Source organism: Anomaloglossus baeobatrachus, chromosome 2 (assembly GCF_048569485.1).
Source record: "Anomaloglossus baeobatrachus isolate aAnoBae1 chromosome 2, aAnoBae1.hap1, whole genome shotgun sequence".
Lineage (NCBI taxonomy): Eukaryota > Metazoa > Chordata > Amphibia > Anura > Aromobatidae > Anomaloglossus > Anomaloglossus baeobatrachus.
This window is the reverse complement of record NC_134354.1, coordinates 438,597,747-438,611,482: the sequence shown is the minus strand read 5'-3', so window position 1 is coordinate 438,611,482 and position 13,736 is coordinate 438,597,747. Positions and strand designations below refer to the sequence as shown.

At 45.5% G+C, this 13,736-nt stretch overlaps 1 protein-coding gene across 3 annotated transcripts in view; it reads right to left on the bottom strand.

Annotated features, from left to right (window-relative positions):
• POR (cytochrome p450 oxidoreductase) overlaps positions 1-13,736 on the bottom strand; it is a 438,013-nt gene that overhangs the window by 359,651 nt on the left and 64,626 nt on the right. For 2 of the 3 annotated variants that reach the window (XR_012750515.1, XM_075336269.1), the window contains exons 3-5: positions 9,678-9,726; positions 8,101-8,229; positions 5,758-5,907 (exon numbers count right to left, since the gene is read on the bottom strand). Coding sequence is in view for 2 of the 3 variants with exons in the window: in XM_075336269.1 (XP_075192384.1) it covers positions 5,758-5,907; positions 8,101-8,229; positions 9,678-9,726 (328 nt within the window). In the remaining variant the exon portion in view is untranslated. Of the gene's footprint in view, positions 1-5,757; positions 5,908-8,100; positions 8,230-9,677; positions 9,727-10,651; positions 10,736-13,736 lie in introns of those variants that run through there. The other variant, XM_075336268.1, reaches the window with a different exon arrangement.

The window sequence follows — 13,736 nt, the reverse complement described above, 5'->3', positions numbered from 1 at the left end:
AGGATCCAGGACTCAATGGCCACACAGTCAGGTTGAGGGCCGCAGAATTCAGATGGAAAAACGGCCCTTGAGACAGCAAGTCTGGTCGGTCTGGTAGTGCCCACGGTTGGCCGACCGTGAGATGCCACAGATCCGGGTACCACGACCTCCTCGGCCAGTCTGGAGCGACGAGGATGGCGCGGCGGCAGTCGGCCCTGATCTTGCGTAACACTCTGGGCAACAGTGCCAGAGGAGGGAACACATAAGGGAGTTGAAACTGCGACCAATCCTGAACTAAGGCGTCTGCCGCCAGAGCTCTGTGATCTTGAGACCGTGCCATGAATGTCGGGACCTTGTTGTTGTGCCGGGACGCCATTAGGTCGACGTCCGGCATGCCCCAGCGGCAACAGATCTCCTGAAACACGTCCGGGTGAAGGGACCATTCCCCTGCGTCCATGCCCTGGCGACTGAGAAAGTCTGCTTCCCAGTTTTCTACGCCCGGGATGTGAACTGCGGATATGGTGGAGGCTGTGGCTTCCACCCACAGCAGAATCCGCCGAACTTCCTGGAAGGCTTGCCGACTGCGTGTCCCGCCTTGGTGGTTGATGTATGCCACCGCTGTGGAGCTGTCCGACTGAATTCGGATCTGTTTGCCTTCCAGCCACGGCTGGAACGCCTTTAGGGCAAGATACACTGCCCTTATCTCTAGAACATTGATCTGAAGGGAGGACTCCGTCTGAGTCCAAGTCCCCTGATCCCTGTGGTGGAGAAAGACCGCTCCCCACCCTGACAGGCTCGCGTCCGTCGTGACCACCGCCCAGGATGGGGGCAGGAAGGATTTCCCCTTCGACAGAGAAGTGGGGAGGAGCCACCACTGAAGGGAAGCTTTGGCTGCCCGAGAAAGGGAGACGTTCCTGTCGAGGGACGTCGACTTCCTGTCCCATTTGCGGAGAATGTCCCATTGAAGTGGGCGCAGATGAAACTGCGCAAAAGGAACTGCCTCCATTGCTGCCACCATCTTCCCTAGGAAGTGCATGAGGCGCCTCAGGGGGTGTGACTGACCATGAAGGAGAGATTGCACCCCTGTCTGTAGTGAACGCTGTTTGTTCAGCGGAAGCTTCACTATCGCTGAGAGAGTATGAAACTCCATGCCAAGATATGTCAGTGATTGGGCCGGTGTCAGATTTGACTTTGGAAAATTGATGATCCACCCGAAACTCTGGAGAGTTTCCAGAGCAATGTTCAGGCTGTGTTGGCATGCCCCTTGAGAGGGTGCCTTGACAAGGAGATCGTCTAAGTAAGGGATCACCGAGTGTCCCTGAGAGTGTAGGATTGCCACCACTGTTGCCATGACCTTGGTGAAGACCCGTGGGGCTGTCGCCAGGCCAAAAGGCAGTGCCACGAACTGAAGGTGTTCGTCCCCTATGGCGAAGCGCAGGAAGCGCTGATGCTCTGGTGCAATCGGTACGTGGAGATAAGCATCTTTGATGTCGATTGATGCTAGGAAATCTCCTTGGGACATTGAGGCGATGACGGAGCGGAGCGATTCCATCCGGAACCGCCTGGTTTTCACATGCTTGTTGAGCAGTTTTAGGTCCAGAACGGGACGGAAGGATCCGTCCTTTTTTGGCACCACGAACAAGTTGGAGTAAAAACCGTGACCCCGTTGCTGAAGAGGAACAGGGATCACCACTCCTTCCGCCTTCAGGGTGCCCACCGCCTGCATAAGAGCCTCGGCTCTGTCGGGGGGCGGAGATGTTCTGAAGAAACTGTAACCGTGAGATAGAATGTCTCTCACCCATAGGTCTTTTACTTGTGGCAGCCAGGTGTCGCAAAAGCGGGAGAGCCTGCCACCGACCGAGGATGCGGTTTGAGGAGGCCGCTTTGGGAGCGGTTCCTCCGGCGGTCTTTTTAGGACGTGACTTAGACCGCCATGCATCGGAGTTCCTCTGACCTTTCTGAGGCCTTTTGGACGAGGAAAATTGAGACCTGCCCGCGGTCCGAAAGGACCGAAACCTCGATTGTACCTTCCGTGGTTGAGGTCTGTTTGGTTTGGACTGGGGTAAGGATGAATCCTTTCCCTTGGATTGTTTAATGATTTCATCCAATCGCTCACCAAACAAGCGGTCGCCAGACAATGGCAAACCGGTTAAGAACTTTTTGGAAGCAGAGTCTGCCTTCCATTCACGTAGCCACATGGCCCTGCGGAGTACCACCGAATTGGCGGATGCCACCGCCGTACGGCTCGCCGAGTCCAGGATAGCATTAATGGCGTAGGACGCAAACGCCGACGCCTGATTGGTTAAGGACACCACTTGCGGGGCAGATGTACGTGTTACTGCATTAATCTGCGCCTGACAAGCTGAGATAGCTTGGAGCGCCCATACGGCTGCGAATGCTGGAGCAAAAGACGCGCCTATAGCTTCATAGATGGATTTCAACCATAGTTCCATCTGTCTGTCAGTGGCATCTTTGAGTGAAGCCCCATCTTCCACTGCAACTATGGATCTAGCCGCCAGTCTGGAGATTGGAGGATCCACCTTAGGACACTGAGTCCAGCCCTTAACAACCTCGGGGGGGAAGGGATAACGTGTGTCCTTAAGGCGCTTGGAAAAACGCTTGTCTGGACAGTCTCGGTTTTTCTGGATTGCCTCTCTGAAGTCAGAGTGATCCAGAAACATATTTAATGTACGCTTTGGAAACCTGAAACGGAATTTCTCCTGAGAAGCAGACTCCTCAATTGGGGGAGCTGGGGGAGAAATATCCAACACCTGATTGATGGTCGCTATAAGGTCATTCACTACTGCGTCACCTTCAGGTGTATCTAGGTTGAGAGCGGCTTCAGGATCAGAATCCTGATCGGATACCTCCGCTTCATCCTCCAGAGAGTCCCCCTGCTGGGACCCTGAACAGTGTGATGAAGTGGAGGGAATTTCCCAGCGACCCCGCTTGGGCGGCCTGGGACTGCGGTCCGTGTCAGAGACCTCACCCTGTGACCTATGGGTTACCCCAGGGGCACTTTGCTGTTCCAATTGAGGGGGACCAGGGGTCAAGGATTGGACAGTGCCCGGGGCCTGAATCACCGGTCTGGACTGCAATGCTTCCAGTATTTTAGCAGACCATTTATCCATACTCTCAGACAGTTTGTCAGCAAAGGCTGCAAACTCCGTCCCTGTCACCTGGACAGTGGTAGCAGGTGGTTCCACCTGGGCCACCTGTAGCAGAGGCTCCGGCTGAGTAAGTGCCACAGGGGCCGAGCATTGCACACAATGAGGGTCAGTGGAACCTGCCGGTAGTACAGCTGTACAAGAGGTACAGGTTGCAAAGTACGCCTGTGCTTTGGCACCCTTGCTTTTTGCGGATGACATGTTGTCTCCTCTGAGAACAACCAGGAGGGTATATAGCCAAAAATCAACAGAGCGACCGTACAGTGCAAATGTATAGCATATATATATATATATATATATATATATATATATATATATATATATATATATATATATATATATATATATATATATATATATATATATATATATATATATATATATATATACATACACATATACATACACTTCGGTACTCAGTGGGGCCAGCACCACAGGTGCTGCTTACCGACCGCTGAGAGCGGTTGTGTGATCACCAGATTCCCTGCCTGGGTCTCCCTGTGTTGTCTCTCCTCTCCAGCGTCTGAATCGCTGACAGGAATGGCTGCCGGCGTTCTGTGGGGAGGAGGGGACCGTGGGCGTGCCCAAGAAAAGTGCGGGAATCTAGTGCCCCAGTGTACTGAGTGAGGAGGGAGGAGGATACTAATGTATGCTCCAGCCCTCGGCGCTGACGATCTGTGCAGCGTCCCGCCCTTCCCCTGACTGGCAGGCCTGTGGGCGGGAATAAACGACACTAGGCCGCAGAAGCCGGGGACTAAAGTTATAAGCGCGGCCGGCAATAAGCGCGGCCGCGCGGTAGTCCCCCGGCGCACTAACACCTCCAGCAGTGCTGGAAAGTGTATGGCACAAGCGCTCCATGCGCGATAGTCCCCGGCGCACTAACACACACAGCAGTGCTGGAACAGAGTACCTCACAGTAGCAGGGCCTTGTCCCTGACGATACCCGGCTCCTATCCAGCAGATTCCCAGGGGCTGCGGAGGGAGCACGGTCCCAGTGCCTGGAGACCGATCCGGATCCCACTTCACCCAGAGCCCATTAAGGGATGGGGAAGGAAAACAGCATGTGGCTCCTGCCTGTGTACCCGCAATGGGTACCTCAACCTCAACAACACCGCCAACAAAGTGGGGTGAGAAGGGAGCATGCTGGGGGCCCTCTTTTCTTCCATCCGACCTAGTCAGCAGCTGCTGCTGCTGACTAAGCTGTGGAGCTATGCGTGGATGTCTGCCTCCTTCGCACAAAGCATAAAAACTGAGGAGCCCGTGAGCACGGGGGGTGTATAGGCAGAAGGGGAGGGGCTTTACACTTTTAGTGTAATACTTTGTGTGGCCTCCGGAGGCATAGCTATACACCCAATTGTCTGGGTCTCCCAATGGAGCGACAAAGAAAAACGGATCCTTAATAAATGAAAGCGAATGGATAGATATTTAGTGAATGTGTTTTTCATAGACACCAATGTTAAGGAAAAAACACATCCAGTTGAAATGAGTTTTTTTAAAAAAAAAAAGAAAAAAAAAAGAAAAAAGTTGTGTGTCCACACCTGTTTCGCCAAATGGATTGCTACTGGATCCATTGTAACGGATGATTACTGGACATGTGAACAAAGACTCGGTTGTGTGTCACACATAGAATTTTGCATTTAGCTTAAAAATTTCTACTTTGGTCTCATCTGACCAGAGCACCTTCTTCCACATGCTAGCTGTGCCCCAACATGGATTTTTGCAAACTGCAAACGGGTCTTAGGACTTGCTTTAAAAAATGGCCTTTTCGTCACTCTTCCATAAAGATCAAATTTGTGGAGTATGCGACTAATAGTTGGCCTGTGGACAGATTCTCCCACCTGAGATGTCGATCTTTGCAGCTCCTCCAAACTGACCACGGGCCTTTTGGCTACTTTTCTAATTAGTGCTCTCATTGCTTGGGATGGCAGTTTAGGTGGATGGCCATGTCTTGAAAGGTTTGCAGTTGTGCCATATTGCTTCTATTTTTTTGATGATTGATTGAACAGTGCTCCATGACATGTTCAGAGCTTGGACTTTTTTTTTTTTTTTTTTTTTTTTAATACAGTCCAACAATTTCCATCTATAAAGATGGGAATAACATTTAATGCCCCATTTCTTACACTCCTTTCGTATCAAACAGCAACTTAGTTGCGAGTATGTTGCCATTTAAGGCTATGTGCCCACGGGAGTTTGTACCTGCGTATATATCCGCAGGTATGTCCGCAGGTTTCCCCGAAATCCGCAGCTATCCATTGCTGTGGGATTCCAGCGAAATATCTGCGGTAAACCTGCGGGCATTCGTGCGACTTACCTGTGGAAGTCCCGGCCTCTATCTCCATAGTGGAGGGTCGGGATTTCCGCAGAAATAATTGACATGCAATTACGTGCGGCTGCGGGACATCCGCAGCATATTCCGCATCCGCACATACCGCAGCATGGACACAGCACTCCCCATGTCCCATAGGATAACATGGGGAGTGTCTGTACATGCTGAAATCTGCAAATGTATCTGTAAAGTCCAGAAAATACGTGGATTTTCCGCAGATAAATTCCGAGGTTTAATCTCCCGTGGGCACATCGGCTAATGCTTTTCATTCTTAATAGAACTTACGGCAAATTTTAATCCAGACAGATCAACATCTGCCTCCTGCAACCAATCATAGAAGTCCTGAGCGTTATCTGTAGGGTCCCCTTCACCATAAGTCGCCATGCAGAACACAGCAAGAGACTTTTCAATGTCCGTAAGCCGACTGAGATCCGCCTGCAGAACAGAAATAAACACTTCAAATAATGTGTGGTGCTCCGACAATATATACATGTACTATATATACCTAAAACACTTTCATCTGTTATTGAGCAAATAATAGAAAAATCTGGAACACATTTGTCAGGTATTCAGGGGATATTCTGCTGCTTGAATTTAATGGGCATAAATTACATTATTCTTAGAATAGTAAAACGGCCATGATTTTACAAAAAAAAATAGTCTCCCCTCAACCATAGCGTCCATGATTCCCACAGCACACTAATAAAGCCCCCTGACTTAGCCTGGTTCAGATTCAATCAAGAAAGAATGTGTCTGGCTTCCATTGTTTGCTGCGTTTCATTAACATAAGAATAGGTTTCTAGTGCAGCTTTTGGGATTTTTTTTATATAACGGCTGTTTTTAATAACTCCTATTAGCTGCATGCACAGTCCATTGGAGGAGCTCGATAATTGATTAAACATGCAGACAGTGGCACAGGCAGATCTCGGCAGATCTGCACAAAAGGCTCGACAGTTCAACAATCCCGTCCTAAAACACCATAACCGTAAAGTTACTGTGTGAAGGGACGGGAGGCAAATAAAAGGTACAAACCATGCACAGAAATATTCCAAGATTATCATTTTAACATTAGACCGAAGGGTGAAAAAAATAAACCTCTTCTGCCACCCCCATTCATATAGTACCAACAACCAAAACATTTCACAGGAAGTCTAGAATCTCCATTATTACTCACGTTCACATATTCCCACACTTACAATGCATTACTGAATATTGAAAGTATAATCTAAGCTAAAGAGAGTCTGGCATCTGGACAAAAGTGTCCAATTCTTTATATTTTACTCCTACACTTTTTGTGTGTGTGTGTGTGGGAGGGGGGGTTCATCCACCATATGGTAAACCAGAGATATGAGACCATTAATTTAGTGAAATTTTTTTTTGAATAATCTTTACCAATGGGGCATTGCTCCCATGATTATCTGGGGACGTGTCTTTAAAGGGAACCAACCAGCAGGGTCTTGCTATATAAAGTAAAGGCAGCGCTATAGTGGCATTAGGATGCTGAATCCAGACATACCTGTTGTTGAAAGATCGGATGCTTGGTTGCAGAAATATCTGGAATTAAAGTTCCAGAAATGCACCGCACTTTGACTGACGTGTGCTTTGGGGGTGGGCCCTTGTCAGTCGAGTCCTTGCTTTAAATTCCTCCTCCTGCGTCCTCTCGGGTGTGCCCCCTTTTCTTTATTTACATATATCACGCCATGCCGCCACTGCTGCTTTTAGCGGGGTGTGGGCATTGCCACAGTAATGATGTCTTCATTAAAATGGCGCCGAAGTCTGCGCATGCACATACCACGATATCTGGTTCACTGCGTAGAACACTGAGCTGCAACGAGGCATGCACACATTATTATTTTTTTACATCTGCACATGCCCCTGACGCTCAGTCTTCTCTGTAGTGTCTTCAACAAAATGGTGCCATTTTAATGAAGACCTCATTACTGTGGCAATGCGCAAACGCCACCAGTAGTTGCAAAGGCGGTGCAGCGCAATATTTAAATAAAGAAAAGGGGGCATGCAATACAAGATGTAGGGGGAGGAATACAGACTAAGGACCTGACCCACAACGTCCCACACCGATGCACATGTCAATAAAAGTGCAGTGCACTCCTGCAACTTTGATTACCAATATTTCAGCAAACAAGCATCCCATCTTTCAACAAAAGGCATGCCTGGATTCAGCATCCTAGTTCTAGTATGGCACTGCCATTATTTCATATAGTAAAATCCTGGTGGTTGGTTCCCTTTAAGCTGCTCTGCATTATTACTCTGTGAGCAACTCCCCTCGTAAAGGCCATAAAAATTTGCACAAATCAAAAAAAAAGGGCTATATATTCTGGAACCCTTTGGCAGATATAAAAAAAAATAAATGAAGTACAGAATATTCCGTAGACCTGCAGGAATAGAATAAAAGAGTAAAACCACATTACAGACTCTTTACAATGGTGCCAATATACAGCGTTTGGTCAAAAGGAATCATTTGTACTCCACAACTATTAAAAAGGAATTGTCGCACAAACAAAGTACGTCTTAATCAACAGATTTTGGAATACGACGTTCCACAATTGGATGTGTTAATAAAAAAATGTTCATATACTGAGATAATCATAATAATTGATTATAAATCACCATTTCAAATTCTTCTGGGTCCGCTGCCATACCGCGCATACCATAGCGGTGGGCATCCTTAGCAAGCCGATTGGCAAATTCTTCTCCAGTTCCTGTCTGCGATCCATAGAATACCACTATATTTTTGCCCTAAAAAGGAAAAATAAAAGAAAAAGTGGTCAGACAATTAAAAAAAAAAGCATTACTCGAGTTTTTCTATATCAAACCCAGAGCTTTTCCGTTACTTATCCACGATTAGGCAATTATGTTTTTTTTCCCAATTTGTCTGCTTTCACACACAGCCGTTGACACTTTTCTACTGAAAATCTTGCGTACGCTTTTTATTGACCACACCTGTGGCCAGATTTTATTTCAAACTCTATAGGTAAAATATATATATATGTATATATGTATGTATGTGTGTATATATATATATATATATATATATATATATATATATATATATATATATATATATATATATATATATATATATATATATATATATATATATATATATATTTGTGATATACTCAAGAAAAGCATGCTCCTTCATCTGGCACTTTTCTCATAGGTTTCTTCACAAATGCCAGAAAAGCAACATTCGAGTACATTATTTTGTCCAAGTTCCATCACAAATGCTAAGTCGGAAGGACAAACTTCCAGCCAAACGCTCCGAGTTCTTCATTGTCGGCTTAAGTAAACTAATTGGCAAATTAGTAATAAACAAATATAACATAGTAAAATGTTCTCATCTTGAGAAAATTTGCATTTATTTTTTTAGGTCGGAGTCAGTATATTTTTAACAACCCCATAGTCGACCAAAACTGACTCCACAGCCTTGTAAACGTTCAAAGAAAAATACTTAGAATTCAGGTTTCTTAAATTATTCCAAAGCTAAGTGTGTGAAGGAAGCTTTAAAAGTGTCTTCTTGGTCTAGCTTATCTCCACTAACCAGTCAACTTGAAAGCTATGTACCAATGCCTGAAAGAAGCCATATCTGTATGAGAGGATGCTGACTACAGCATTTCTCAATGGTATTCTAGCCTGGAAAATATCTGCACCCAAGACCACTAAACATCACATATCTTGCATTGACATTGCCTACCATCTACATTTAAGATTATCTGCACGTGCTCATCTCTTCATGGATGTGACCTACGCCTACTAATAATGCTTGGATGTAGACCATTATATTCATAAAAAAGAGGTCTCCTTTTCTAAAACAGCATCAGTTGCCGACTATGATGACGCATATACTAAGATTAAGTTTTTAGTTATTGGACATAAAAAAAAACTATGTATGGGTTTTTGTTGTTTTTTTGTTTTATGCTTCAACTTTTATGAAGTTTTTTTTTTTAGCCAAAGTCAGGGGATTCTCCAAGGAATTGGAAATAAGAAAACTTTACATCTCCTTTTCAAATGGATCCACTTTTGGCAATGGATGAAAAATCTTCAGTTGAATTTTTCCAAACAACATTTTATGGTTAAAGCACACTTAGCAAAAAAACAAAAAAAAACACATAAAACAAAAATGGCTCATGTTAATGTGAATAGTCCACTTTCAGCAACCATTCAAAAAGTTGTAGATCACTTACTGTCTTCTTCATCTTTTCCACAAAGCTACTTTCTCTGGAACTTGATGTTCTGCAAATAATAAAATAGTAACGGTCAGTGGATAAGTGGCTTTCTTTAAAACCTGACTCCTTAGAACAGCGGACAGAGCCCCAATTCCAGCCTGGGCTGCACATATGTGGCCATTACAAGCATTTGTGGGAACCATCAGTGTTGTTATGGTATCTGCATTAGAAAATGCGTTGACTAGTCTTTGCTTCAAAAACAAACTTTTTTTTCCAAAAATTTTTACATAAAAAACCCCAGATATTTTGTTATAGAATAGGAATCATGATTAAGTCACATAGAAATGTGGCTTAGATTAAATCACTTAAATACACGTAATCGTCATTTATTTCCTTCCTTTTTCTATGAAGGATATAGGCTTCCAGCTATCGAAGACCATCATTGGGCAAGACAAATTCTGACACTTTTGCAATCCTTGGTATATCATGATTTTAAGAGTTCTGCTTATACCACCAGCAAACAGATAGAGGAGAAACAAAAATATGGCAAGTGTGAACAAGACCAGGAACATATTTGGCTCAGCCTTTGATAATCTCAAAACAGAAGGAATGTCTCATGGTTGTAATCACAGTTCCCGTGTTGTATGCTTCACCCAACTGAAATATAGGCTGAACTGGATAGACCTGTGTTGTTTTCAGAGTTATACGCCATGTTCCTATACATCTTCTGAAATGGTTTTACAAGCGCATTCCTAGAAGTAGCAGACATACTGAACCGATCAGTTATAAAAGCAAAACGTTATATAAAAGGGGAGCGCGGTGACTATGTCCGAGCTCAACTCCCAAAGAGAGGAAACATGAGACTGAAGTTCTCACGAGCAAGTTCAAATGGAAACAAAACCAAGAAAACCTGTCTCACTCCAACTTTCTCCGTCGCATCGATGCCTTCTCCGCACACTCACTAGCACGTATGTTTTATAGCGCACACTCACCCCACTACAATGACATCCTCTTGTGGGACAGAGCTGAAACATCCCATCCTTAAAGAGTCCTTCTTAGTGTCCTTCTTTGGACAGGCTAGACTAAAGGCACTAAATTTCTAGATGCTGGTCCACGACAATGCAGACGTTGCTTCATTCTCAGTTTGGTCCGGAAAAATTATGAGCAGTTAGGAATACAACAAGTAAAGGTTGTTACAGCCCTTTACTTCATTTCCGAGGGCTTCCCTCCAGAGAAATACTTCTTAAAAACCACTCTGGCGGCACAAAAGAAACAGAGGAGGGGAAAAAAGAAAAAGCTAAAGAATCCCTCACATCTGGCAAGAATGAAAAAAAAGAATGGGAAGGGAGAATGAAAGATCCCAAGAACCACTGCTTCTCAGCTCCCTCTCCACCCCTCCTCCTTTCTTCCTTTTCTCGCTCTTTATCTGTGTGGAACAAGTAAACCCATACTCCCCTTCCTTCCGCCACCATCTGGTTTCCCAGGAAACTGTTTTGTGTCACAGACGGGATCCTCTTCTTACACACTATTTTCCGACTTTACACCCTAACATTAAGACTGGCTGGAACAGCTAGAGACGCGCGAAAGTAGTGACTTCCATAGAAGTTAGAACACAATTGCCAGTGGAAAGCCTTCAAAGAAAACCGGAGTCATTTCACTGACGTAGAAGATCAACTATTTTAGAAATTGAATACATAAAATAGTTAGAAAAAAAATGGACATTACACCTCAAGTATTTGAGGAGAGAATCCCTCAAGCTCTGCCGGTGACACTAAGGAAATTGAGGAGCCACTATACCTTCCAACCCCCTATAAATTTCCACAAATGAACAATGCGTTATTGTCTTTATTTACTAAACATTTTTAATGCATTTGACTGTATGGTACTGAGGCGCTAACGGTTAGGATGAAAACAGACGTGTATGGACTGACCATGGGTCTTGTGACCTAACCTATCAAGCTCATTTGCCTAGGAGCCATCGGCCTTAAGGTACCGCCACACTAAGCAACATCGCTGCTGAGGCACAACTTGCTAGCGATGTTGCTGTGTGTGACATCCAGCAACAACCTGGCCCCTGCTGTGAGGTCGTTGGTTGTTGCTGAATGTCCTGGACCATTTTTTAGTTGTTGCTCTCCCGCTGTGAAGCACACATCGCTGTGTGTGACAGCGACAGAGCAACAACTAAATGTGCAGTGAGCCGGCTTCTGCGGACGCTGGTAACCAATGTAAATATCGGGTAACCAAGAAGCCCTTCCCTTGGTTACCCGATATTTACCTTCGTTACCAGCGTCCGCCGCTCTCACACTGCCAGTGGCGGTCCCTGCACACGTAGCTGGAGTACACATCGGGTAATTAACCCGATGTGTACTGTGGCTAGGAGTGCAGGGAACAGGGAGCAGGCACTGGCAGTGTGAGAGCGGCGGACGCTGGTAACGAAGGTATATATCGGGTAACCAAGGGAAGGGCTTCTTGGTTACCCGATGTTTACTGTGGTTACTAGCGTCCGCAGAAGCCGGCTCCCTGCTTCCTGCACAAGTAGCAGAGTACACATTGGGTAATTAACCAGATGTGTACTGTGGCTAGGTGTGCAGGGAGCCAGCGCTAAGCGGTGTGCGCTGGTAACCAAGGTAAATATCGGGTTGGTTACCTGATATTTACCTTAGTTACCAAGCGCAGCATGCTTCCACGTGTAGCGACGCTCCAGCGATCCCTGCCAGGTTAGGTTGCTGGTGGGATCGCTGGAGCGTCGCTTTTAGTGTGACATCTCACCAGCAACCTCCTAGCAACTTACCAGCGATCCCTATCAGGTTGTATCGTTGTTGGGATCGCTGGTAAGTTGTTTAGTGTGACTGGGCCTTTAGTCAACTGTGTAAGTTACAATGCAACAAAGCAATAGGTTATACAAACTATACCCAGCACCCTCCAGACCACATACAGGTCAGGAGACTCTTGTAATCCACTAGTGTTTACATCACTGTAGGAGCTTTGTGTCAAAGGAGAAATGGGAAAATGTCAGAAGCGTTCATTCACAAAAGGATTTCCCTGCTTTATACCACTTTTACTTGTCAGTATTTTGCTTTGGTATTTGTAAGCCAAGAACAGGAGTGGATGCAAAACAAAAAAAAAAAAAACAAAAACAAAAACAGAAGATGCGTAACTCTTTCCATTATACTTAATGACCTAGTTTAGGATCAGTATTTTTAAGCAAAAACTACAGTACTAATCAAATTCCATCCTTGTCCCCTTCTTGTAGTAATGTGCCCATCCTTATCCTCATCCTGTAGTAATATGCCAAACTTTGTCCCATCCTGTAGTAATGTGCCCATCCTTGTCCCCTTTTACTAATGTGCCCATGCTGGTCCTCTTCTGGTGATAACATCCCCTTTACTGGTCCTCTTCTTGTAGCAATGTCCCATCCAATAATAATGTGGCCTACAGGCATGTGGCCCCCTTGATGATCGCGAGCGATGCATGGGCCGTTAGCGCTCTATTTCAGATGAATGTTATGGTGGCGCTGTGCAGAGTCAAGCTCTCTGGGCACCTATTCCAATGGCAGCTGTCAGCCAATTAGAGGCAAGCATCTGACGTTACAGGCGTTTTCAGTTCCACCACTGAAACAGCAGCAGCTGCAGGCTACAACCCTCAGCTGTGTGCTGTGCCTTAACTGGTTATGAAAAATAGAGTTAAAATAAATAAATTTAAAAAAAGAAAGGACGTGGGGGTCCCACCATTTTTTTTTTTTTTTAAAACCAGCCAAGGTACAGCAGACAACTGGGGGCTGATAATATTAGGGTAGGAAGGGCCATTGTTATTTGGTTCTTTCCAGCCTAACAATAGCAGCCCACAGCCACCCCAGAAGTGGCACATCCATAAGATGCGCTAATTCTGGCGCTGGGCATGGCTCTTCCCATTACAATCGGGGTAATAAGGAGTTAATAACAGCCCACAGCTGCTACTAAGTCCTAGCTTAGTGATGGCAAGCGTCTACGAGACACCACCCACTCCGTAAGTATGAAGCGCTTGCTCCTAACCCGTTGCGTCAGATTCTGATCCCCATTGACTATGGGAGCCGGCATC